This window comes from Epinephelus fuscoguttatus, linkage group LG21, assembly GCF_011397635.1.
Source record: "Epinephelus fuscoguttatus linkage group LG21, E.fuscoguttatus.final_Chr_v1".
Lineage (NCBI taxonomy): Eukaryota > Metazoa > Chordata > Actinopteri > Perciformes > Serranidae > Epinephelus > Epinephelus fuscoguttatus.
The window spans coordinates 11,139,036-11,164,519 of record NC_064772.1 but is presented as its reverse complement, the minus strand read 5'-3'; the positions used below and the strand labels follow the sequence as shown (position 1 = coordinate 11,164,519).

Below are 25,484 nucleotides of genomic sequence, written 5' to 3'. Positions count from 1 at the left end.
TGAACATGGTCTATCATATTTGATGCCTAAATTAATCTTAGACTCACTGATATGAATCTACAGGATCAGCAGGATGAGATGTAGGATCATGGGCTGTTTAATTCTGATTTTGCCTTTAAAAGATAACTTAAATATGCTCTAACCATGTCAGTTTATTTGTCAAGTAAACTGCATGCCTACAGTTTTTCAAAATAAACAGATGCAACCCTAATTTACTCATAGAGTGGCAATACAGCCATGCAGTATTTCAGTTATGAAGTAATTGCATATTGTAGCCATACCCACAGATGTTTGATTAGGGACTTTAATGCACAGTATTCAAATTCTAACAGCTATTACAAATAGCTGAATGGGATATCTGGTTTCAGGAGCTGGGAAAGAAGTTAACTCGCCCCCAGACACTGTCTACATGTGTTACATTAAGGAACATTTTTCTTTTTATACCTCATACTGTGTGACCTCACATTTCTGCACAAACTGCATCTTCTGAAAACTGTAAGTCTAAGTAAGATATACTGTACCAACATATTCTCATACAACAGTTCATATGATATCTTACCAAAATGCATATACAACGGTTCATGATATCCTATGAATTTGTGCCCCACAAATCACATTACGTAATTAATGTAAAGTTATGTAGGTTAGGCTTAAGCAAGTAAAGCTACATAGGTTTGGTTCAGGAAAGGAAGCATGGTGAGTATGTGCCTTGAAATTAGGGCTGCCCCCTTATAGCCGACCAAATGTTAGTTGACCAGAGTCATTAGTTGGCAAGACTGGCGACAAACAAAATAAAAATCAAACAAATCGTCACTGTCTGATGAAAAACACGTATCTCCACTTTTGACGATTTTGACTTTCTACAGTCCATAATATTCCCTAGCAACTGTTAGCGTTGGGTATCCAAATGACCAATGGAAAGACGTTTTATTACTTCATCTTTTGAACACATATTTCAACTGGGGGTCAGAAGTGTCCATCAAAGCCTGTAGAGAGTCAAAATCGTCAAAAGTGGAGATACGTGTTTTTCATCGGACAGCGACGAAATGTGAAACTCTATTAGGAGCTGCGCCTTCTCAAAATAAATCAAAGCCTATATGGCTGGACCATGTGGAAATTAAATTTGAAAGGACAGACACAGGAAGTGGCCACACTCAGCAGTCAGACAGGAGTCACATTAATTTACAGGGCTGGTACCTGCGGTTATTACACAGGCTAGTTAATAACATGTCAGGCGGGAAATCCAAAATGTGGGATCATTTTTGAGAAGGTGAAGGATGAACCCAAGTTGATATGTAAACTCTGCAGGCAAACATTCGCCTATTATTCGACTACAAACATGACGTATCATCTGAAACATGTAAGTAGCTACATGCCCATTAGCCACTTTGCACAATCATTACTGCTTTGCTGACAGTGTTATTTGTAACTTGTAAAATATCAGCCTATATTAATGAAGGTTCATCAGTACGGTTTTGTATTTCTCTGTAATGTAGCACAGTGGTAGCAATGTTACTTATACTATTCTTTCTCAGACCTTAAACTCAACCCAAACATGCAGGCGACTAGTTGACTAATGGCCCTAAATGATGACTACTGGCTGACTAGGAAAATTCTTACTTGGGGGCAGCCTAACTGAAAATAAGCTTGCTTGGTTTCAAACAGGACAAGAACACTGGTCTACTGAGGGACAGTCCTGTGTTGTTTGAAACATTCAACACCCCAACCTGCCTCCTGAGCCCAGACTTTTGGTCATTATATTACTTTTATCTTTACTCCCGCCAGTGCACTGTTCACGAGATCGCAGCCTTTCAGATCATGTGGAATACACATGATTTGCTGGCTCATGATTATGTAGGTTGTGTACAAATTGGGGTGCATTCCTTTTCATTGTACACCAATGAATAGTGCGCAAGAACAGCCTGATTCTGTTCTACATTTATGTTTGACTATGTTTGATTTCATTTTTTTATACTATGTTTTTGTTATGCGCCAAAACACCACAAGGAATTCCATGTATTTGAAAACCTACTTGTCAACAAACCGGATTCTGATGCTTATGATTGCTTTGCCGAGACAACCTGTTCAAAAAGCCGTTTGTCCTTTTCTCAGGTTGAAAAGAGAGAGATATACCCTAACTGTGATCAATTTACCATTTAATGCAATTTCCAAACAGTGGGACAGGCCTGTCATTTCAGTCGCTGCTGGATTCGAGATGATGCTATCAAAACCGCTACGCCAGGTAGAAGAAACAGGTGAAACTGTTCACTTTGTTGCTTGCTGAGAATTTGGGTCAAGTCTGAGACGGTCCTTTGGGGATTCCTTCAGCACCATATGTGCGGGCCAAATGCTATCATTACCCTCTGTCCTCAAATGATCCTTCAGTCTACCTCATGGGTCTTGTAATATCTGTCACTGTTGTATCAGGCCACTGGACCAAGGTCAAATGGGAAGAGGTGGAGGAGGTCTGTGCGTGTGTGTTTGCATGTGTGTATTGTGTGTCTAATCCTGCTGTGTCTCTGCAGATTAAGCGTGGTGGGAGCCAGGTACATGTGGATATAAGGAGGTGTAAGCAAGCTAATGCACTGTGAGACAGATGCAGGAGCAGCTTCAGATCCCCAGTGTGGTGCTCAAATGTGGCAGCATGCCAACACTACTGCTTTAAGATTTGGGCTTAGCATATTAAAGATCACATGCAAAGTGCAGCCTCCTCCATGTGCACATTTTCCACTGACCGCTGGAGTCCCTTGTCCTAATTTGAGGGAGGAGGGTAGTTTGCCAGTGGCGAAAACAACAGCCGACTTGTATAAATTAATACGTGTGGGTGGAATAGTGCTGCGCAGAGAGTGCAGCTGGCTAGGCCTTCGATCACCTCCCTACTCCTCTGCACGCCCCACGCTGAATTACAATGCAGACAAGATGCCGAGTCAGCTTAAGCACAACGAGCCATCTGATGTGTCCAAAAGCACACTGCATACAGAAAATTGAAAGAAAACGACTGCAGCATAATCATTTCGACAGTCAAAACATGATCTGAAATAGATTTGAACTAAAACAATGTATAGTTGATGGGAAAAAAAAAAATGTGGCGTTGTATGAGAAAGCCCCATTTTCATTCAAAAATTGGCATTGCTTCTGCCTCACCACACCGCTGTGAAATTGCTCCATCAATCCCCACTGCCTTTTCCCTCGAGGTAAAGTCAAAATATTCAGCAATTCATTTGTGTTGCTCATTCAGCAAAGAATTCATGTTTTACATGGGCAGTATAGTCTCAAAGGGGCCAATAGTTGTTCCAGACAGCAATGAATCAATTCATACAAGTGGATTGTTGTTCATGTTAACCGACAGCGGCAGCAGCAGCAGAGCAGAGCAAGCATGCAAGACTTCAGACGAGCACGTGCACGCACACACTCTTTTGTGAGACAAAGAGAGATCCGAAATAAACAGACATGCCCACACTCACAACAACACATTTTTCACATCATATAAAAGTTATATGTCCTGCACTTTAGAAGCTTTATAAACATTTAATAGATTCCAGCAGAGGCCTCTCAGACAAAAGATAGAATCTGAGAACACTGAGCACACTGCCTGTTGTGGCCTTTTTTCCTCCTTTCAAAAGGCAGGAAACAATGGCTTTCTGACGGCATCTCTACAAATGTCTTCTCTGACCCCTGAGGAGTTAGTTATGGCCCACAAAGAGTGGATTGCGTGTTCAACAATATAGCAGTCGTATGAGTAGTCCATAACTCTACTGAGGCTGCTTTAGCTTTTATGATGTCAGACGTGCCGCAATAACAGAACAGGATGTTCTCTGAAAGAAGCGTATGGTGCACATATTTTACAGCATGATATAGACATCACTTTAGGAGATCAACAATAGAGATTATAACAAAGTTATTACTCCCATTTATAGCTATAGTTATCATGCTTTCAAGAGCATGGATGCTTACTTTGTCTAAGCACTTTTTTCCAAGCATGCAGTAATACCACACCTGTTTTGGGGTCAACGGAGAAATATGGCTGTCCTTGTAGAATACTGTAGACTATTCTGGCACTGTTTCCATAAGTGGGGTCGTCAGCATCCGACGCCGTGACTTGCAACACAGAGGTGCCTGAAAAAGAACACAGCAAGATTATTTCCTGCCATTTACTGCCTTTCTTAAGGATTCTCTAATGCTAATAGAAGTATGTTGATGTGATGTGTAATGACGATGTGTAATGGCTGTATGTTGAAAATCACCTAGCAACCATTTCTGGCACAAAATCTGAATATATGATAGCAGGGCTAGAAAGCAAGAGATACTTGAAATGCTGGACACATCCTCACTTAAAAACAGAAGAAGAAGAAGTTGTAGCTTCTGGAGGATCACCTTGTTTAACCTAAACAAACAGCTAGCAAAATGACAACCCTGCTGATTTAGCATGCTTTAGCAAATACTAGCACACTGTTTTAGATCATATGTTGCCCACTGTACAGAACATATCTAAAAAATGATGTATAAATGAACTGCTGCTGCAAGAGGAGGTCAGAGGGTTCAAATAACACTGCACTGACTTGTGTCACTGACAATACAAGTTGTTCTCATTAAAACACATTCTAACTTGTCACCTGGTACCACATAGCCCGCAGTTATTGTGAAAATTATGTGGTCAAACCTCCACTGCAAAGGGTACAACCATACAGTCTTTGGGTATGACAGGCAGAAGCTAAGGAACTAGGCAGGCAAACATATCCCGTCTGCTATGGAGGGATCAGTTTTAAAGCTAGAGTAAATATACTGGTATCATATGAAACTAGATGACTCAAGGCATCTATTGGTACCAACTGTGTCATGCTATCTTGTCAGGAAGGGGCCAAAAAATGTCCCAATGTTAGGCTAAATTTTGGTGAAGGAAAAAGCAGCACTGCTATTTTTCAGAATGTTTGTGTTTTTTTTAATATTTCTGCATACTACTGTCCCTTGAAGGACTGGTCATTGTTCCAAAAGGCCAAAATTCTCAAGATCTGCTCGTCCAAAAAATGTCCCATTGGAACAAAAGCCCATCTCTCCAGCAGCACGTTATGCCCAAAACAAATACTGATTCCTTTAAACTGTTGTTTCTCAGAAAATACACATTCCCAGCAGTTAGACAACCCAATTGACAGTAATTCTTTTTATCATTATGGGTTTCTGTAAACCACTGACATGTTAAATTCATCAACAATGCTTTGGTGATAGGTGGTTAGGTTTAGGCACAAAAACCACGGTTAATGTAAGACAAAGATCATGTTTCACCTTAAAACACCCACTTTTGGTGGCATAAAAATCACTAGAAAGCAGGGTAAAAAACACTAATGTTTGCTGGGTTGTAAAGGATCAGTAAAGACACACAGGATTGTAGGCTGAAATGCCAACAGAAAACTAAAACTAGCTGTAGGAAGTGATAAGTGCTATATCGTAGGCAAATGGACTTGCTTGCGTTTCTTGAGGATGTTTCACCTCTCATCCAAGAGGCTTCTTCAGTTCTAAATGACTGGTACGAAACCCTGTGTGGGTGGGAACCCTTGCAGAGTCGTAGGGGTCACATGTGAGCTCTTAGTTTCAGAATCGTTAAGGTCATAATGTGAGTCGTTGACCCACCTGGCCACCATGTGAGTTGTTAGGGTCAGGTAGGACCAGGGGTGAATGGGTGTGAAGTCGTCTGGGGAGGGATCCCAAGACTGCATTGTAGGTGGGGGATAAGTAGTGTCGTAGGCCACCTCCACTGTTTAATGATGGTCATTCCAGCTTGATGTAGATGGCTTCTTCTACTCCTCTTTCAAACCGCCTTTCCTCTCTGGCCAAGATGTGCACGTTGCTGTCCTCAAAGGAGTGTCCCTTCTCCTGTAGATGTAAGTGGACAGCCGAGTCTTGACCCGTGGAGCTGGCTACAATGCAGTCTTGGGATCCCTCCCCAGATGACTGCACACCTATTCACCCCTGGTCCCATCTGACCCTAACGACTCACATGGTGGCCAGGTGGGTCAAGGACTCACATTGTGACCTTAACAACTCTGAAACTAAGAGCTCACGTGACCCCTAGGACTCTGCAAGGATTCCCACCCACACAGGCGAGTTCTAGAACTGGATGAGAGGTGAAATGTCTTCAAGAAATGCAAGCAAGTCAAGTTGCCTACGATATTAGCACATATGATTACCATGACCTGGATGACTGAGAATCTTCACCAACTAGTTGTAGGAAGTGTTCTATTTTCAGAGAAATAGGACCTGAAAGCAATGGGTGTTTGATTTCGGGATAACTTCCAGCCAGGGAAATTGACCTTCAGTTCAGTGGAACATTTTTGTATTATTGGGGTTCTATAATTTTGGACCGTCGGAACATTGGCAAGGCACCCCCGAACAGTCTTTGAAATGCATAATTTAACATTATAAACACTGGATTCGGAAATAGTGATGGATGAAGAGTAAATTTAGGCCTACTTGTACAATCACAATTTGATTTTAAATGACTTGCAGTAATTTCTTCGGTCAATGTTTGAGTATACTTCTCTTCATGTATTGTTTAAAGGTAAAAGGCGGATTATAAGAAAAAAAAAAGATCTCTGTTATAAAATAACCGACTCGACCTTTTGAGTTTGTGATCATATTGAATATATGTATCCAAAATAGAATGGATCTGTAACACTGAATTTGAAAATGGTTGTTAGGGACTTCATCTCTGTCACTACAAGGCTAATGGCCAAGAGCTTATTTGACATTGCCTGTGTTGGTATGAGAGCTAAAGGTGGGTGGTGTTGGTGCTGAAGTGGATGTGGATGAAGGGCTCCATTTGGCAAAAATTGTCCCCCTGTCCATAATTTCAAATGGCTGGCCTGAAAATGGATGTTCTGTGCCGCTATTGAGGTTAACAGGTTGCCATTATGTAAACACAAAATATGTCAGAAAAAATATTTGGTACAGATAGTATAAACAATATAATAGGGAGTAATAATATAAAAATACATTCACTTATTCACAGACAGTGACTGCAGTGTGTGTGCTATGTCCCATGAAAGAGAAATTGCTGGACATTTTATCGCTGTTAAACTTTAAATGGAAAATACAAGAGCATGCCCTAGTTTTAAAGTATTTTTCATTGCATAAGATGTCAAAAACAAAGTCAAATGATTTAAAAACTTAGCGGGATGGCTCATTATTTACGCTGTTATTTAAAAATTCTGTGTAAAAGCCATTGTGGTTCAATTTAACACTCCAAGTGTTGCTCAAACAGCATTACAGGCTTCATTAAGCCATTATAATTGCATGATGAGTGCATTGTAATTGCCCTGCAAGCTTATATAATACATGAGTATATGTAAGAATCATAGTACAATTGTGTAAAGAGACGTGAGCTCTTTTTTACATTCTAGAGACTGTAAAGGTTCTGGATACTTGCTTTGCTGTTTTCCTCTGAGAATAAAACTAAATTAAACATGTGAAAGTCCACAGTGTCTCACCAGATATGACTTAATTCTCTTGAAAACCTGAAGGAGCAGGAGTGAAATGCCACCCATAATGAACCATGTAGTCCACAGTATGCTCCGGCACTCTGAATGTCTGTCAGCATTGCAGCGAAAATTGCACTGGGAATTATTTGGACTTAATCAATTCTGGGATTGCTTTGGAAGCAGAGTCGGTTCCAAATCATCTGTCTAGGAAAACGTATTAGTTAGTACATAATTTAATTGATGAACCTTGAATTGTTCTCTGTTAATCGCTCAAGTAAAGAAAATGCTCTTCTGTGACCTCATATTATTAACATGTCTGTACAGCACAGTGAGGAGTCTGACTGCAAGATGTTCAGTATAATTCCAACACTATATATTTTCATATTCCAGGTTTTTCAAACTGTGGAAACAGATTCATATCAGTGCATATTCCGACCGATAATGCACTCATTATGCACTCCTAAAAGACTATAAAATGGGCTTTCAATTGCTCAAAATGCACTCCAGCTAAAGTGTTCAAGTACAATATATTTAGGACTATTAAGGTGACGAGTGCAACATAAAATGGTCTGATTCTACTCAATAAAGAATGAGCATTCAAGAGCTAGTGTGTACCTACGTGTTTGCGAAAGATTAACTTTGAAAATCAGTTTCACCGATGCAATAAAACTCTGCTGGGAATCTGGTCTCAAAGGTCAGGTTATAAGGTCACAGTACCTTTTTTCATGTAACAGGTTTCCTGGAGAGTAAAAACACTTTACAATACAACCACTATTAGACAAAGGCTCTCACAAAGGGACCACCACCTGACACAATATTTGTAGGCTGGCTTATAAAAAGGATGATGAATCCTCTGTAAGTGCAGGAAATGAAACAATTAATCAAAACACTGCTGATGTAGGAACTCTTGGACACATCCCATTTAAAGAGATGTTATTTTTTTCCCTTCAAACACAACCTCTTTTTCAGGTGGTACCATAACATTTGAAAAAATGACTATTCTTATAGTTAAACCTTGTAAAAAATAAAAAAAAAAATAGACATCAGGTACTCCAGGATATACGACATTGATGGAATGCCAGACTTTGAAGGTGGGGAGACACCATAAAGGTGCAACATACAACATTCAAAGTCTGAGCCAGGATTGCCTGGACACATGATTCACCTCTAATAAGAGCCGTGTGCAGCCAGGCAAACATGAAGATGGCTCAGTTGAAATGGCGGCGGCTAGCTGTGCTAGTCCTTCTAATTTTGCTGACAGGGCTACAGTGCTGACACGGCTAACAGTGTTGACCTAAAGTGGGATTTTACTTTTGCGTCGAACCAAGCTGTACCCACTGTACCTCTGTGTCAGAGGCCTACGCCGTTGCCTGAAGTGTACCTCCCCAGAAATGTAACTACACGTCACAATGACGTAGACCTCCTGTTTATTTTTATAAGCTGAAGAAGAAACTAAGAAAATAAGAAACAATAAATTGTGAAGAAAATAAAGCTCCCACAACATAGCATTTTAAGTCCTGTGTGTGATTTATCCTGGATTCACATGAGTTGAGGAAATCTCTGCTAGTCATTAGGCTATTTTATACATTGTAAAATGCAATAGGCTTATGCTAACAACATTAGCGTGTAGTATTTGTTTGGAAAATGTGTTTAGTATTAAGACAGTTGTTTTGTTGGTGAATCTCGTGTGTTGTTACGGAGCCGTATTTTGTAACATTACCTTTGATAAATGTTGCTGTTTTTCCTGGCTTCATACGAGTAGAGGAAAACTTTGCTAGCTGCTAGGCTAATTTATATATAAATTCTTATAAAAAATACCATAGGCTTGTGCTATAAACATTAGCATGTTGTATTTGTGGGGAAAATATCTCCAGCAAAAGACAAGTGTTTTATCTGTGAATGCTATAACTTGTAGTGAAGCCAATTTGTGTAGACTTGAGTTTGAAATTGTTGCTATCAAGCCATGTTTAATGTGTGTTTTGGGTTTGTTTTGAATCAACTCCAGCACCTCACAGAAACTCCACCAACAACTAGTGTTTTGGAGGTGTACCTGCAGAGTGACACAGACAAAACAACGTAGAACACATGCGTGGGCTACGCATCTCAGCTCTGCATAGAGCTGAGGTACCAGTATGAATATGCCTTAAGTGTGAATCAGAGGGTTGGCATTACTGTTCCGCATTAATGCCTTTTGATCACCCCGAGGTGGGACAGCGTTTTCAGTGGTAAATGGTGTATTAGTGCAGTGTATAGCGTTGGCAATTAGCTTGCTAGCTTGTACGTTTAATATGTATCCTATCAAAGTTCCTAAATTGATGTGTGAGCTGACTTTATCATCAGGAAGTGGAGGGAAAGTGGACTGCATGACACCTGGGCAACAAACGTCCCATATCCATGGTTTGCTGAAACGTATACTACAAAGCCTATTCTGGCAGTTGGGTTGTTTGGTTGTGTTAAGTTTAAACACATCTGTTACACAATAATGTAAAAATGTTAGAGGACCTTTGGTTTGCAGAAGTGTACTATGCATCCCATATATGCAAAACTGGACTGCAACCAAAACAAGGAACAAAGAAGCTAGAATCACAACAAACACAAAGGGAGTGTGACTCCACTCTCAGTTCAGGAGGCCATTACTCAAATATATGTTTACATAGCAAATAGTTGTTTGCTGCTGTATTAATTTCTGAATGTTGTATAAAACCTTAAAGCTGTACAGTACCCTCCACTTTGTGCCTGGATTTTTATTTTTACAATGGGGTTGTTCCTTTTGAAATGCTAGCATCCCACAGTAAAGAGAGCACCTGAGGGTGCCAGAAAATGAATTCTGAATTCTCCTGAATTCATGCAGAGACATTGTGAAATCTGGACTTGGTTCAGGTTCAGCATGTACCGAACGTCCTTCCCATTATGAACCCAGTCACATACCGTTTCCCATTTTTATGTCCACTTTCATCACCTCCTTTAGGTTTCAATCCATCTATCTCTACTGACCTCACTGGACTCATTGCCACAACCACAAGACATAATGTACTTTTAAAAGATCAAGGTTGGGCTCTGAAGGTATAATACAACCACAAGGTTTTCTTCATCCTCCCTCAGCCTGAGTCAAGGGTATTGTGCCATTTGCTACATTCCCACTTTCATGAAATGAAAAAAGAAAGAAAACAATTTCCACCATCTGTACTGTAATGAAATATCAATTAGTTTGCAAAGGACTTAATGGGTAGAAATAAGATGTCATCTAAATGTGATGAAAGATGTCAATACACGGAGTGTGGGTTAGAAGCCTGCCATCACATATGGAAACTGATTTGAAAACAAAAACTGATGTGTATTTTGTGATGGATTGCAGCTTCCACTGGAAACAACACCTGAGAGAGGCAAAAAGGGGAAAATAAATCAAAAGTATGAGTTCAGTCCTTTGTATGCAACCCTGAATCTCTTTTGTTCTGTCTATAAAGGCTTTGACACTTACCCACATGTACTTTTCAGCTCAATTTTCACACGTTAACACTCATTTAATCATAACTGCTCATCTAAACAAGCAACCACCTCTGCATCTGGGTTTTGAAACCTCTATTAACTAGTGATTTTCCCAGAAGTCAAAGGGTTGACAGGAAAGCTGAGATACCATCTCCAGCATACCCATTTAGAGACATCTCAACAGAGAGATTTACAGTAGTTGGAAATGGATACTCCTTTCATCCAGCACTCTAAAAAATATTGTTGTACCGTTGAATGGGATGTATGAAACAGTAACGTTGGACTACCTGGCACATGCCCAGCTAATCAATTTAGACAGGAAAAAAGAGCATCACAACCAATTAGTTGCCACACTCCCAGACAGCCCCTTCCTGCACTTGGGAACACCAGTATTGACAAATGCTGGGGGATTAGTGCTCTGGAGTGTGAGGACAGTTGATTGTTACAGCCGATTTGACGCAGCAGACGCTGAACCGAAGAGGAATTACTTTAATGGACATGAGCAAAAGAGGGGGCGGGAAAAAAGGCTAATTATTTTCCCCTTCACAGTCCTTGATTTCCTCCCTTGGGTCATCAATGGTGATTGATTCTTTTTGTGCAACCGATGATGAAGTTTGCAGCCAACATTGAAACTTTAAAATGAGTAGTCTCGTTAGAACTAAACAAAGGATGCCAATACACAGATAGGGGCTGTAAATATTCTCATTACCTGATTATGTACTCATTCACAGATGAAGATTACAGCACCTGATGTATCTAATAACATTTCATTTAGAGTTTAGCACATATTTTGGTCTGACAGTAGCAAAACGACCTTTATCTACCTTAAAATGACCTTATATTAGGATACAGTGGAATATAATAATCTCATCTGTCTGGGTCAAATTGATCAATATAGGCTGATGATTATTATGACCGATTTTTATTTCTTTTACTTAATTTCTCATGCAGATTGCCATTGAATTGTCATTTGTACATTTATAACATGAATATAAAGTAATGAAATGGCAACACATTCTCACTCTGACTTCGACACATATCGTTGTTTGGTCATTGACTTTCCATGTCCAGAAACGACGTGAAAGGTACCCTGGGTGTGTTGGTGGTTGACGTTCTGGGATGCCACATCAAGTACTGCCTGTTACATGCATTGTCTTCTTTAAAAAGACACTTCCATTTTCACAGGAAATTTACAGTTTGCATACTGTCTCTTTCAAAATAAACACACTTCATCAGTGCATCAACGCAAATTGACCTTTTTTTTTTTTCCTCCAACAACTAACACGTGGTTGGGTTTAGGCCTCAGAAACACATGGGTAGGTTTCGGAAAAAAGGGGTGTTTGTTGGACCCATCCACCACCCCTCCCACTTGCACTACTCAAACTTTCGCCGGGTTTCCCTCCTGATGCCGCCAAGCACAGTTAATAAACTATAATGGCGACCGGCCGCGTATCATGCCAATGTTAAAGGATGGCTTTTTTTGGTTGTGTCTGATGCCACAAGTCCCTTCCCATGGCCAGATTTCAGTAACTTCTGAGTGAGACCAGGTTGGAAATGGACAGCATCGGCATTTACACAATTCCTATTGTTTGAAAATACAGAATACAGTAGTTTGTTTTCTTTCTCCATCACTAGCAGTTATGGCTGTTTCTCGTTGTGCGAGTAGATGAATTAGAGGTGAATACAGTGTGCAGACACAGTTAGCCTGAGGAACACGAAGTTTCGCTAATGCATGTCATTGGCCCATTTCTGGCATTTTGTTGTAAGCTTCAATGAGACTTCCTTTCATTGAGAAAAAATTACTTTCTTTTCCCGCCATAATTACAAAGTGCACCCAGCACCAGCCACAGATAGCCTGCCATAATCAGATAGGTTACCACAAGACAAGTATCATGGGAGTATAGAAAAAAAATCAATAAATAGAATTACCATCCCTTTTATTAACATGTATAAAAAGATCCAAAATTCACAATGTAAGTACACTACTTGAGTACTTTAAGCCAATTTTTTTTTCTAGAAACAGTATTTGTGTAAGAATGATTCTGTCCCAAGCTCTCTGATCCCAGCCCATTCTCACTCCCAAATACCGTTGCTTTGTCAGCGATGTTGGCATCACACACCGACACACCTTCCACGATGGTATAATACCCACTGGGCGGGTCAGTTTTAAAGGTAGCGGGCAGCAATCCAACTAATCCGATACTGCTGCTTTATCGTCGGATGTCAGCATGAGATACCGTCTCACAGAGGCATCCTTCTTGGCGGTGTGATACGAACTTGGCAGCGGCAGTTTGTAATGCTGGCGGCAACTACCGTAATAAAGAGCAAGAGAGTCTGTACAGGGATGGGTTGTGGATGGGTCAAAGAAACTCTGTTAGGGTGTGTAAGCCAAACCATGATGTTTTTTTTCTATGTGCTTTTGTTGCCTATACCTAAGGAAATCAACCTAAAAATGAAGGGTTTTACAGACGTGGCAAGATTATTTTGAAAAAGACTTTGTGCCTGTAATGAGCAGCAACTGTACATTTCCTGGAAAAGGGAAGCGTATGTTGAAAAGACACAATGCATGTCACAAGTATAAACTGACATGCTGTCCCAGAACATTCATCTCAGTCGCAGTAGGGTACCTAGCCCATCATATTTATACCTGTAGGTCCACTGACAGAGCGGTGGTATATGATGAGTCGGGTTGAGAGCGTATTATTGATCCATATAAGAGGTTGATGAATGTAACAGTGATTTCTAGAGGGGGTTTCTACTGTAAAATATACAGTACATATCAGTAATTATTATTCCACATACCAACCCAATTGCTAGAGTAAATGTTGGCATTGCACGTCACTGCAAACCAGCTGAAGTAGGTTTAGGCACAAAAACCATTTTGTTATGTTTAGGAAAACGTCATGCTTTTGTCTAAAATGTTTTGGTGGCACAATTCTGGCAGAAAATGCAGCAAGTCCATAGGGACTTCGGTTAGGTCGCCGTCTTAAGTCCCCGTCCAGGCGAAACTTGCAGTGTGGACTGGTAGCTGGACAGGCACATGTTTGCCTCTTGGGCACTGCCAAGGTGCTCTTTAGCAAGGCACCGAATCCCCAACTGCTCAGGGCGCTTGTCCATGGTCGGCCCCCTCGTTCTGGCATCTCTCCATTTAATTCACTATGGGTCCTGTTCGTGCATGTGTGTGTGTTTTGGGCCTGTGTGTATAGGACAACAGAGTTAAAAAATTGAATTTCCCCTCAGGGATTAATAAAGTATATCTTCTTCTTCTAAAAAAATAACAGCTGTTTGTGGCACCATTCCCAGTGGAAGCACAGCGACAGGTTACTAAAAAAACACCCACATTTGGTCTAAAAAGGCGCTGAGAAATACAGTTAAAAAACAACTGGTTCCTGATGATTAGTCTGCAGTGGTCTGCAGCTTAGCAGGCATCTTACCTTGGCGACATGCCACCCACCATCCCCTCCACCCCCTCCACCCCCTGATGATTAAGTCAGTTAATATACTACGTCACTTTAGAAATATTGCTATGATACGTACAAAACCTACAAATGTAATATATCTGTGGTTTGCAGAAACGTACAATATCAGCATTTTCCTCTGGGCGAATGGGCTGCACGTACAAAGCATCAGAACATACAGCGCAGCACCCTTGAAAGAGATTAAGACATGTACTTGACATATCCAACTTAGGAACAAATATACTGAGTGGCAAAGTTGTATTTGTGTCAGGCCTGTCTGATCATGAATATTCATGAACGCAACCAGGGAGATATTGACTGTTTATAAAGAGGGCGCCTACAGGTCTATTGGGGTTTGCATATTTAATCGGTTTTGCACATTTCCATCTTCTTGCTGCAAGAAACTGATGAAGCTGTTCATTTTCTCGGAGGTATTTTTTAATAAGTATTTCTACTTCTTTTCAGCAGCTGAAGGGATTATTTTAGACAGAGAGATATGAATGGAATGTTTTCAATGAAATGTCAGACTCACATATCCACCACCTTACAGTATATATTTGAAGGAAAATCGCTCTGACAGCAGTTTGGCCACCGTTCATGTTTGGTCACAGCCTACATATGTTTTGAAGGAGTGCTATGAAATATTTGAGCTCCATACTTTCGAGCTATTGTGCTGAGAGGCAGAATCCACTGGACTGAGAGAAGGGTGGCTTTTGTTCACCCGAGCTAAAAACAGAACGGTACAATAAAGAAATAAAAAATAGATGTTTGCCACATGATGCTTGATGCATGCTAGTAGCAGCTGTCTCTTAGGAGGTGGATAGAGGCTTTTCTTTCCTTTATGATGTGGAGGACTCCACAGTCTCGATGGCGGGGATTGCTGTGGAGGAACTATTGAGTGCTTTATAAAGACCTGCCCACCCGGGAAACCATCACAGCAACCAGAAAACAAAGATGAAAAAGAGGACTCGGCTGGCTTACGGAACATCAAACATTCTGGAGAACATTATCACAGAGAGGACAAAGCACAATGCTGCACAGGGTAATAACATGTTTGATCATGGCTCTTCATACTAATGTCTTCTTTTAAAACATCTTGGAGCAGCACTTGGTCATGAGTCTATTTGAGATGTACACAGAATGTAGTCCTAAGCATTGCCATAATATTTTCCTATGCACCATAGGGATAGAAGGGATTATAAACATAAAGAATATCTAAAAAGCAAACAAAAATAGCACTCCAATCTTTCATCATTCAACACATTCGCACAAAGGCTTACTACTGTCGGACAATCATTTGAAGGTCCAGTTTATTGTGTAGCACTACTCACCCACTTCAGACATCTCAGGCACCGTAGCTACAAAGGGTCCATCTGGAAATTTGGGTGCATTGTCATTGATGTCTTGTACTTTGATGATGAATTCCGACTTTGGTTCCAGTGCCTCCTCTGTGTTGCGGTCCAAGGCTTGTGCATGCAGGACATAATGTGTTTTCCTTTCGCGATCCAGACTCTTAGTGGCATGAATATCTCCTGTCACCTCGTCGATGATAAATATAGTCCCAGCTCCTTCCCCGCTCAGAATGTACCTGACGGATCCATCGCCTTTATCTGAGTTTGAGTGAAGCTGCAAGGCAAACCAGACACAGGGTGTGTGAATACAGAGTATGGAACATTGCCAAAATCACTTCCCAGAGTTGTTTTTGATTCACGGTTTCAAAATGTGATTCATGGTTGTAATATTTACAGTGGCCACATTGCACTACTGTAGACTAGCTACAGGAGAAATGGGACCAGTATGATGTCAATATGAGTGCTCAATTGATTGGTTGATTAATCCATTCGTCAACTGACATAGTTTATCATAAATAGTGTCAAACAGTTAATCATTCTCAAAAAAGAAATACAAAATATTATCTAGTTTCAGCCTTTCATAGTTAAAATGATCTGCATTCTGTAATTCTCTGTTTTATATCATTGTAAATTGAATAACTGGGTTTTAGATGCGCAAAAACAGGAAAATTGGAGACCTTTGCTTCATATCTTGGAAACATTTTTAAAGGGGAACACTACCTAAATGAAGATTTTCAATATGTTCTTTCCATGTAGTGTTCTCAGTTCTCAAACAGAAATTGTACCTATAAACGTAGACCATCCCCCTGGGTGCTCTGATACACCTTTTCCACCAAATTAGCTCTGATTTTTGAACCAGTTCTGTCCAGGACCCTTGGAACCTTGGTGATATCAAGCAAACCAGCTCACATTTCTGCCAATGTTGAGTGGAATGACTGTAATCAAGGATGTGTAATCAACAGAAATAGTTGTACAGTGCACAAAGGAAGTAAAGAACTGGGGCAACATCGAATACCTGCAGGCTTTTGTTCTTTTATTACAAATACTTGTTAAAAATAAGCATGGACCAACTACGTATGAGACCACTGCATGCTCTTGTTTTTCTTGTGATTTCTCACTTGACTTTTCCATTGTTGCCTTCTCCATCCTCTCCTTCCAACCTGATGTCCAGATGTCATCGCAGTCCGCACTGCTGTTTTTTGGTTCCAGCTGGGAACCAATTTATTGTTGGTCAAATTGCTCTTAACATTTCAAAACGTGCAGCAGCCAGAATGGAACTGGATCCATGTGGTGGAAAAGGGGTACTAGAATCATCTATAACATCTTTCCCAATTGACTGATCCTGAGTTTTGCTCCCTTAGTTACTGTTGCTAAGTCAGAAAAGCTTGATAAAAAGAAACATATTGATGCCGGTTCCACTTCGCCAGGTGCCGCAGTGTTTATTAGACAGTTTCTTGGCATCAGGCAATATAGCTTCAAGAGGCTGACAGCAAGGACTACAGTGTGTCATGGAGGTATATATTCATATTGAACTTTAATGAACAAGGTAACATGATGCAAATTTAGGCTTCTGGTCTCAATGAAAATGGCAGAAGTAGAGAGTGAGGTTGACAAGACTACCAGTCAGGTATGTGCCCCCCTTTCCTCTTCTTGTGATCAATAAAATACTATGTAGTTATTACTGAATGCAGACCATAGTGCTGACCTGAAGAAACATTAGTTACTTTGTCGTAGCACATAGCCTTATCATGAAAATATAGACAAAGGAACATCAGCCTTGAATGATAATTCATCTCATCTTAAAAATATGACTGCAACCAACTTACAGCATCTGTCCTTTTCCAAATCTCTTTAATGTTACCACTAGGGTTGGGTATCGTTTGGGTTTTTTCCGATACCGGTGCCGAACAGAAACTTTTACAACAGTACCGGTGCCTAAAAGGTGCCTGAACCAATACCTTAAAATATGAGGTTTTTTTGTGGAGGTTGAAAAGTGGCACACACCTTTCAGAAATGTGTGAGTATTTTGTATAACAGTTTTAAATTATAATAAAAACAATGTTTATTTATTTATTTATTGCTGAGGCAAATTAGAAATACCTAGAAATTTTAAAATAAAATAAAAAACACTTAACAAATTAACATTACAATAATATTAACTCTATTAAAACTAAAAAAACTGTTAAAACTAAAACGTAAACAGAAGTGACGCCCAACAGTGCTTAGCGTGCCTTTAAATAATAACATACACTCAACAAATGAACGAATGAATGCATGAATTAATGAATGAATGATTCTGTAATGTGTAATGTCCAATAGAGGAAGACATAGCATTAAAAAAAAAAGCACAGAAAGGAGGCACCATAATGTGCGTTTTGTTTCAGTCCGGTAGGTATCGGTTATATAGGTACCGGTTCCATATAAGCACCGACTTTCGGTACCCAACCCTAGTTACCACAGAAATAAGGAGGAAGCAAACCTGGCTGACATTAGTGATCTGACATTAGGCTAACTCCTCTTGATGTAACTTTATGTTAGCTAGCTAGGTAGCTAGTGTTTTGCTAACATTAGCTAAAATAAGATGCAAGTAAATATAATGTATTGTGTACGTGATGACTGCGGCAGTCCCCCCGCCATCTTGTAACTGTCTTCCAAATTTGGTTTTCCTTTCAACATTTTTAACTAGAAAATAGCATTTCTAAGTATATCAGCAAAGGAGAAAGTTGACCAAGGTTCTGCCATGTTCTAAGCTTGATCGATTGTTATTGGAGCACAGAGTGAAAAGGGGCGGGGTTTAGGAAGAACCAATTCATTGTCTATGGAGTAGTTCCAGCCCTAATACTTGATGACATCATCAATGATCATTAAGTTGAGTTTTAGCTCTCTAGTTTCTTACTCATTTTTTTCACTGTCTTAGAACATAGGAAAAATGTATGAATTTTGAAAATGGGCGTAGTTCCCCTTTAAGATTACTCATTGAGAAAATATGAATAATGAAAAAAATACAACATTAATAAAAATGATCAATAGTTGGAGCCTGAGTCTACACACATGAATCAGACCTAAGAATAAATAATGATACGCATCTACAATACTACACTTCTATGTAATCTCTGCCAAGGCCATTTAAAAACATCTGTGCTTTATATAGACCTGACCTTTGCAGCATTACTGCACTGTATGGTGATTCTCAGCCCACGTTTCAGATTCAGAAAACTCTCAACATCTATCTCTGACATTAGAGTATTCAATATTCTCTCTCAGCCTTGAGTGTACCCCAGCATCTCTCAAGAAACTCATCTTCAGAGATTAAAGTTTTGGAGGGAAATCCTTACAAGACTGTAAAAGGCGGGAAGAGCGCTGCCTCTTTCTTTCCAGGAGAGTGGGGAATAAGGGGAAGACTGAGCCACTTTTTCAGCCATAATTGATACCAAGAGGATTCAGACTTTCATGCCAATTGCTCAGCTGGGTTGTAGTTTTAGACTTTATAAATATATTTTACAATACCACTGAATTTCCAAACCAGGGTGCCATGGTAACATCATCATTTAAACAACTTCATTTTCACCCAATGAATAAAACATGTTAAGAATCATAGGCCTCCTTTTTTTTTTCTTCCTCAGGGAAGTGTCACAGCTGAACGTAACAGAACAATCCATTTTCATTGTGCATTGGCGATGCTTTACGTACTGGTGGTACTGATGGTATTTTTGTATTTCATATTTGTAGATGCACATCAGTGAGCTATGAGCGAAATCTCTGAATTCCAACTCAGTCTTGTCTAGATGAGATTAATGCAAGTCTTTGGGGAACACAGGATACACATACAGCAAATACATAATTCATACCCTATTTGTATGGAGATAATATGTCACTCTTTCTCACATTACAGTGTATACAAAGTCTGGATACACAGTGACATTATAGAAACCTGTGTGCAAAGTACCACAATGTAGTGCGGGGGACAAAATAACAAATGAATGTAAAACGGCATGAAAGGGACTTTAACTTTGAAGTGATAAATCACAATAACGAACCAACTACAAAGGTGGGTCATTTTCTATTTAATGCCAATTAGCAGCATCTGTCAGACAAAACAGAGGTCTGGCACTATATGCTTTGATATGTGAGTTTTACAACAACATCAGACAACTAATGGAGCTCCACAGTGGCCAAATCATCTGTGGCCAAACTGCAGGTAGCCCACATCAGTCAAAACTAATTATAATAAAAAATTTAAAATATATTTCAAGTTGAGTAGGTTAAAAGATGGACAAAGAGGAACAGCAGTCAGAATCTGAAACTAATCAACAGGGATATGCTTTGAGTCTACAGGTGAAAATTAAAATATGTGCTTATTATGTAATATAGTACAACCATACATGCCAAAATGTGGTGTAGGTATTTTACATTTAACTGTATTTCTAAATGTTCAAACTTGGATATATGTCTCAGCGAAGGGTTATATATAACCTTTGCATTGTATTGTTTGGGAATAAAGCTGATGTTCTGATAAGCTGGGTTGAGTGATATAAACTACATAACATTTATCGGGGTAGAAAATGTCCCCAGTATACAGTGATATTGCCTAACAATGTACTTTGAGCCAATTACATTACAGAGACAAAGCTATTTCTAACCAGCCACATGATTTTCCAAAATAGGCACAGTGAGGATGGTTACTTAAATGGTAAATGAACTGCACTTGTACAGTATCTATCTAGTCTTTCGACCATTCAAAGTGCTTTTTATTCTACATTGCATTCAGCCATTTACACACACATTCACACACTGGTGACCAAGGCTACCATACAAGGTTCCACTTGCTACTCAGTAAGCATTTACATGCACTCACTCACTGATGGAACTGCCAATGGGAGCAATTTGGAGTTTGGTATCTCGCCCAAGGGGATTGAACCGCAGATCTTCCGATTAGTGGACGCTCTACCTTTGAGCCACAGCTGGCCCATAAATCCTGAACATACAACAGGTAGGGGCTGAGTTGGGGGTGGGCTTCAGGAGCTCATGCTCTGAAAGAGTATTGAAGACAACATTTAATTTGCATTGTTGGGGATCCTTAATTTGCGATTAGAGCAACCCAGATCATCAAATGGAGCAGATTTGTCAGCTAAACATTCATTCTGTTAACTCTACTCCAGCATAGTATAACAAAAATAGGTTTCAGAATTGGTAATGCTGCTTACGCCAAATTCCTACACTACAATGGTTACATCAGACAAGTTTTGCCTATTTTAAGTTGGCAGGAGTAACAATTAGTCATCCTCAACATGTTATGGTTTCAGAATGATAAGCAAATTGGAGAACAATTACATACAAAATAGGATGTAGGCTGGCGACTATCATGTTTCTCCCAAATGATGTACGGATTTGCAGGCATTCTAATATCTTAAAAAACTTGAAAAATGTGCAAACAGCTGCCATAAATGGAGGGGAAAAAAATCCCCCTGAAGGACCATGACCCTGGACTGCTCAAGATTTGGGCTGAGCCCCAAATGTTTACAATGCAAGGCTCAGCAACTGACCAGAAGACATTTGTTTGGGAGCAATAGTTCTCTCACTGAGGGAACTTTTTCCAGCCAGCACAGAGAAGGACAGCTCAATAATCACAAAAATAAATACATAAATATAACAAAATGGAGCTGTTGTGGATAAACAAGGCAGAAGACATCAGTGATTTGGTGATACTTTGGCAACTTCAAGCCCCATTTGGTGCTGAAGTGGATGAAACCCTCCAAAACAAAGCTTGAAATCCGACATGAAGCACACAAAGGCGTTATTAAGCCAAAAACATTACAAAGACAGGAAGTACCACAAACTAGGTTTATTACCTGAAGCATCACCATCCAATAAAGTAGAGAAAAGAGTGCCAGTGCCAACACCAGCAGTTAGGCCCATCCCCCAGAATGCATGACAAAGCAGCAACAAACCTGAATAATTTGAACAAATGAACACATAACTGAACAATGAAGAAGCTTCCTGGCTGTAAACATTTCATAGTTTAGGCTTTAGACTTAAAAGAATTGAGAATTATGTTATTTTAGTCTTATTTAAATATACTACTATTGAATTTTAAGGTTAAAGAAATATCTAAGCTCACTCAAACACTGACCTAATTCGTATTGTGATATAGTGATAGCAAGAGATACACAAAATTATATGTAGTATGATGGAGACATGCCATACCACCCTGCCCTACATCTAACTGATATTGTACATAATGTCCCCCCCTTCAAAGCTTCAAAGCTTGCAAAAAATAACTGGCCGAATAAACTGCAATGATTTGTTGTAAACACATTTGACTGATGCACTCCCTAAATTAGCTACAGCTTCAAGGACAGAGCCGAAGATGAGACCATCTACTTTCACAGGATCCCAAATTTAGAAACAATCATCACACTGTTCCGTTGTATTTAGAGCATTAAACTTTGCACCCATCACAGACTGATTTGTGGATTGATTGTCCGTTTGTTACATGATTCATTACTATTTCAGCACAACTAATCCTGCACCGGACCTCCATCGGACATCCCTGCTGGGAGACATGACATGACTGGACAGCCTGATTACCCGTAGAGTTCATGTGCAGTAGGAAACTCAGTGAATTAACTCTGTTACCTTGCAGACCCTGAGGCTCAGTTCTGGCCTCCCTGGGTGTATATTCCAATCGCTTAACAAAAAGTACAACTACAGGGGGTACAAATTTATATCAAAAAAACAGTTCTACTAGTATAAATGCACAACCTTTAACAGGGACAACTAATTAAACAAGTTGAACGGCAAAGGTCCTCAGGCCACATCTAATCAAAACCTGGACTAGTGAATAAATTAGTAATTAGAAAGCCGCTGTTGATTGCAGGCCTGACTGTTGATGAGAGTCGTCTGTCCTTCCGGTGGTAAATATCAAGCCTATAATTAGATGAGGAGTCAAAGATCCTGTTGAATCAGGTAGTTAATCAGTTGCTAGATTGTACTAATATGAAACACAGCCTCCAAGGCAAGAAATCACGCCATGTTTACACATCCATGGCAGTGTAGACAGAAATAATTACTTTGTTAACACGGTTTGGCCCATTTCTGCGCTCTTTGAATTTTTAATGTTGTGAAAGACATTTGGAAATACAATAGTTAATTCCAGTGCTGGCTCGGGTTTGATAATCAGATCCTACATATAAAATCATTTAAATGCAGAGAACAAGAGTTATTCCTTAATACAGACTGCTTCCATAACTACTACAAGGATATAGCCACTTCTGTCCAGCAGCACTCTACAACTCCAGCTCATAAATGTAATTTCGCCTCCAGTCAGAGTGCTAATTTAGCCATTGACTTCCTTTGCAGGAGCCAATAAATCATGCTTGGCAAAGTGCGAACCAATGATGCATATGGCGACTACTGCCTTCCAAAATCTATGGCTGATAAAAGTGTCAACAGGTTGCAGGCCATTACACAAGCATCACTGGCTAAAAGTACAGCAGTGTCAGGCCAGCTGAAATTGAAACAATACGAGTATTCTCAACATTCAATTTAGATGTGTTCTACATACTGTATGAATGATACATAGTCTGACCTTTATAATCAACAAAACGATTCTTTCAAGAATCTAGTGTAGATCAGAAGATCCAGGATCCATAACTGCCGAGATATTCTCAGAAAAAAATACCAATTCTAGTTAAGCATACATTTTCTAGTTAAATTACCTTGTCACCTTCAAAAGTATGGACATAATGTTGAGCATTCTGCTTAGCTATGAACAGCAAACTAACATTTATATCTGTGTGTCCAAATTATTGTATTACCATACACTCAAAGCAAAAAGATTTATAAGCTGTGGTCAACAGGGACTTTTTTGCCCCGGGTATCATCTGTCAGGCTACATACAGGCCACGTAGCTTGTTGGGGCCACAAGCAGTTTAAGAAAAGGGGTTACACCCCACCTTTCCGAAAATAGACTTCCATTCTTCGTAATGGCGGGGTTTCCCATTTTTTCTAAAAGCCCCGCTATTCCGAATATTGGGGACAACGCCTGCAGTTCGTCAACAGGTGCCTCCAATCAGTCGCACACTCAATCAGATCCGCTCCAACCAGCCTCCCCCTGCAACTACAGCTCCACTCGGCTTACTGTTGTCATGGATAGGCCTACATCGTTGCTTCTAGCTGGTGATATGCTGTGATAAGGCTTTAAAATTGTAGCCGTGGGTATATGCTCATTATATCACAGTTAAGAAACAATCAGATTGACTGATTTCACCTTTCCGTTTTATAAATGCATTTAATATATTTACTCCAACCAGAAGCCAGATTATCACTAGTCTGTCTGACCAGAGGGGGAGGACAATACGTATCCCCCCGGGGATACGTGTTGTGCGAGTGCGGCCGGGAGTGGGGATGTTACGACTGTTGTCGTAATTTATTTTAGCACCACGGACAGCGTGCGTAAAAAGACTTGACAAGCGTCTCCTTTTCATACATAATAAATGAAGACAGTGACATATTTTCAATAAAAAAACAATGTGTTGAACGTTCATTTCAAGCTTTTGTAGTACAACGGATTCCAGAATTGTGCAAGTGCAGCCGGAGAGCGGGCGGCAGTGTTTGATGCAGGAAACTCGATATGGACTTGAAAATCAGTTTCGGAGTGAGGGGGTTTCGTAGCGGGGGTGGTTCAGAACGGCGGAGTTTTGGAATGGAGGGCTGTCCCCAAGAAAAGGATCCTGCAAAAACTGTGGTCATCCTTGCATATTTTTATATCAAAGAAAAACCATTTCTTCAAAGAGTTAGGGTTAGGGTTCTTTCAAAGTGGTATTCTTGTTGCCGCCTCAGTTGCAAAGACAACTAGACTGATTCTTTATTAAGACAATATGGTGATACATATGGATGCAGCAGCTCCTCTTTCTCACTGTTTGTGTCATTTTTACTGTTGCTAGTTTTGCACTGTAGCCTTGAGGCCTACGTAGCCCACAACCACCACGATCGTCTATGAATCAGCACTACAGGTAATCACCTTGCATTTACTTGCAAGCAGATACCAATGGACAATTGTGAGACCATTGAGATCATTTTGTGCTGCTACCTAGGGCTGGGCGGTATGACAAAATTTTCATATCACAGTTTTAAGAAAAAATCATATCGGTTTCATAGTATTTCACAGTATTTTGCTCAGGTTCGGCCAACTTGACATGCTGATGTGTTGCAGAGGGCAGAGGAGAATTGTAAACGGCGGTGCGCCGCTGCTAGTTGCATATAGGGGAAACACTGCTCTTTTTGGTATGAGTACTTCTGGGTCATCGTGTACAGTTGCTTTGCTTTCAGGACTCTCACTCTCTCAACTCTCACCCGCTCAAGCATGCCTGTGGTGTGCAGTGGTGAAATGGGTCCCTGCTGAAACACTTTCCCGCCGCGCACGTTCCAGATTTTGTTTGGGCTATTCACCGGTATTGCGGTATATGAAAAATTCATATCATAACGAAAATAAATACCGGTTTTTGGTACAAACTGGTATACCACCCAGCCCTACTGCTACCCCCGAAAGTAAGACACCGGTGGCAGCAGAAGCAGGGGAAGCAAGCAGGGATACGAGCTAGGCTAAAGGCTAGACCCCATGAACTACCCCTTCTGACCAACCTTCTTGCAAAAGTATGATCTTTTCCTACAAGACACAGAGGGTAGCATCACAGCAAAGAACAATAACTGTTGCA

The 25,484-nt window shown here is 40.2% G+C and overlaps 1 protein-coding gene across 2 annotated transcripts in view; it reads right to left on the bottom strand.

The window, feature by feature from the left end:
- LOC125882065 (cadherin-18) overlaps window positions 1–25,484 on the bottom strand; it is a 134,273-nt gene that overhangs the window by 65,459 nt on the left and 43,330 nt on the right. For both annotated transcript variants that reach the window (XM_049565702.1, XM_049565703.1), the window contains exons 3-4: window positions 15,748–16,042; window positions 3,997–4,116 (exon numbers count right to left, since the gene is read on the bottom strand). In XM_049565702.1, coding sequence (XP_049421659.1) covers window positions 3,997–4,116; window positions 15,748–16,042 — 415 coding nt within the window. The remainder of the gene's footprint in view (window positions 1–3,996; window positions 4,117–15,747; window positions 16,043–25,484) is intronic.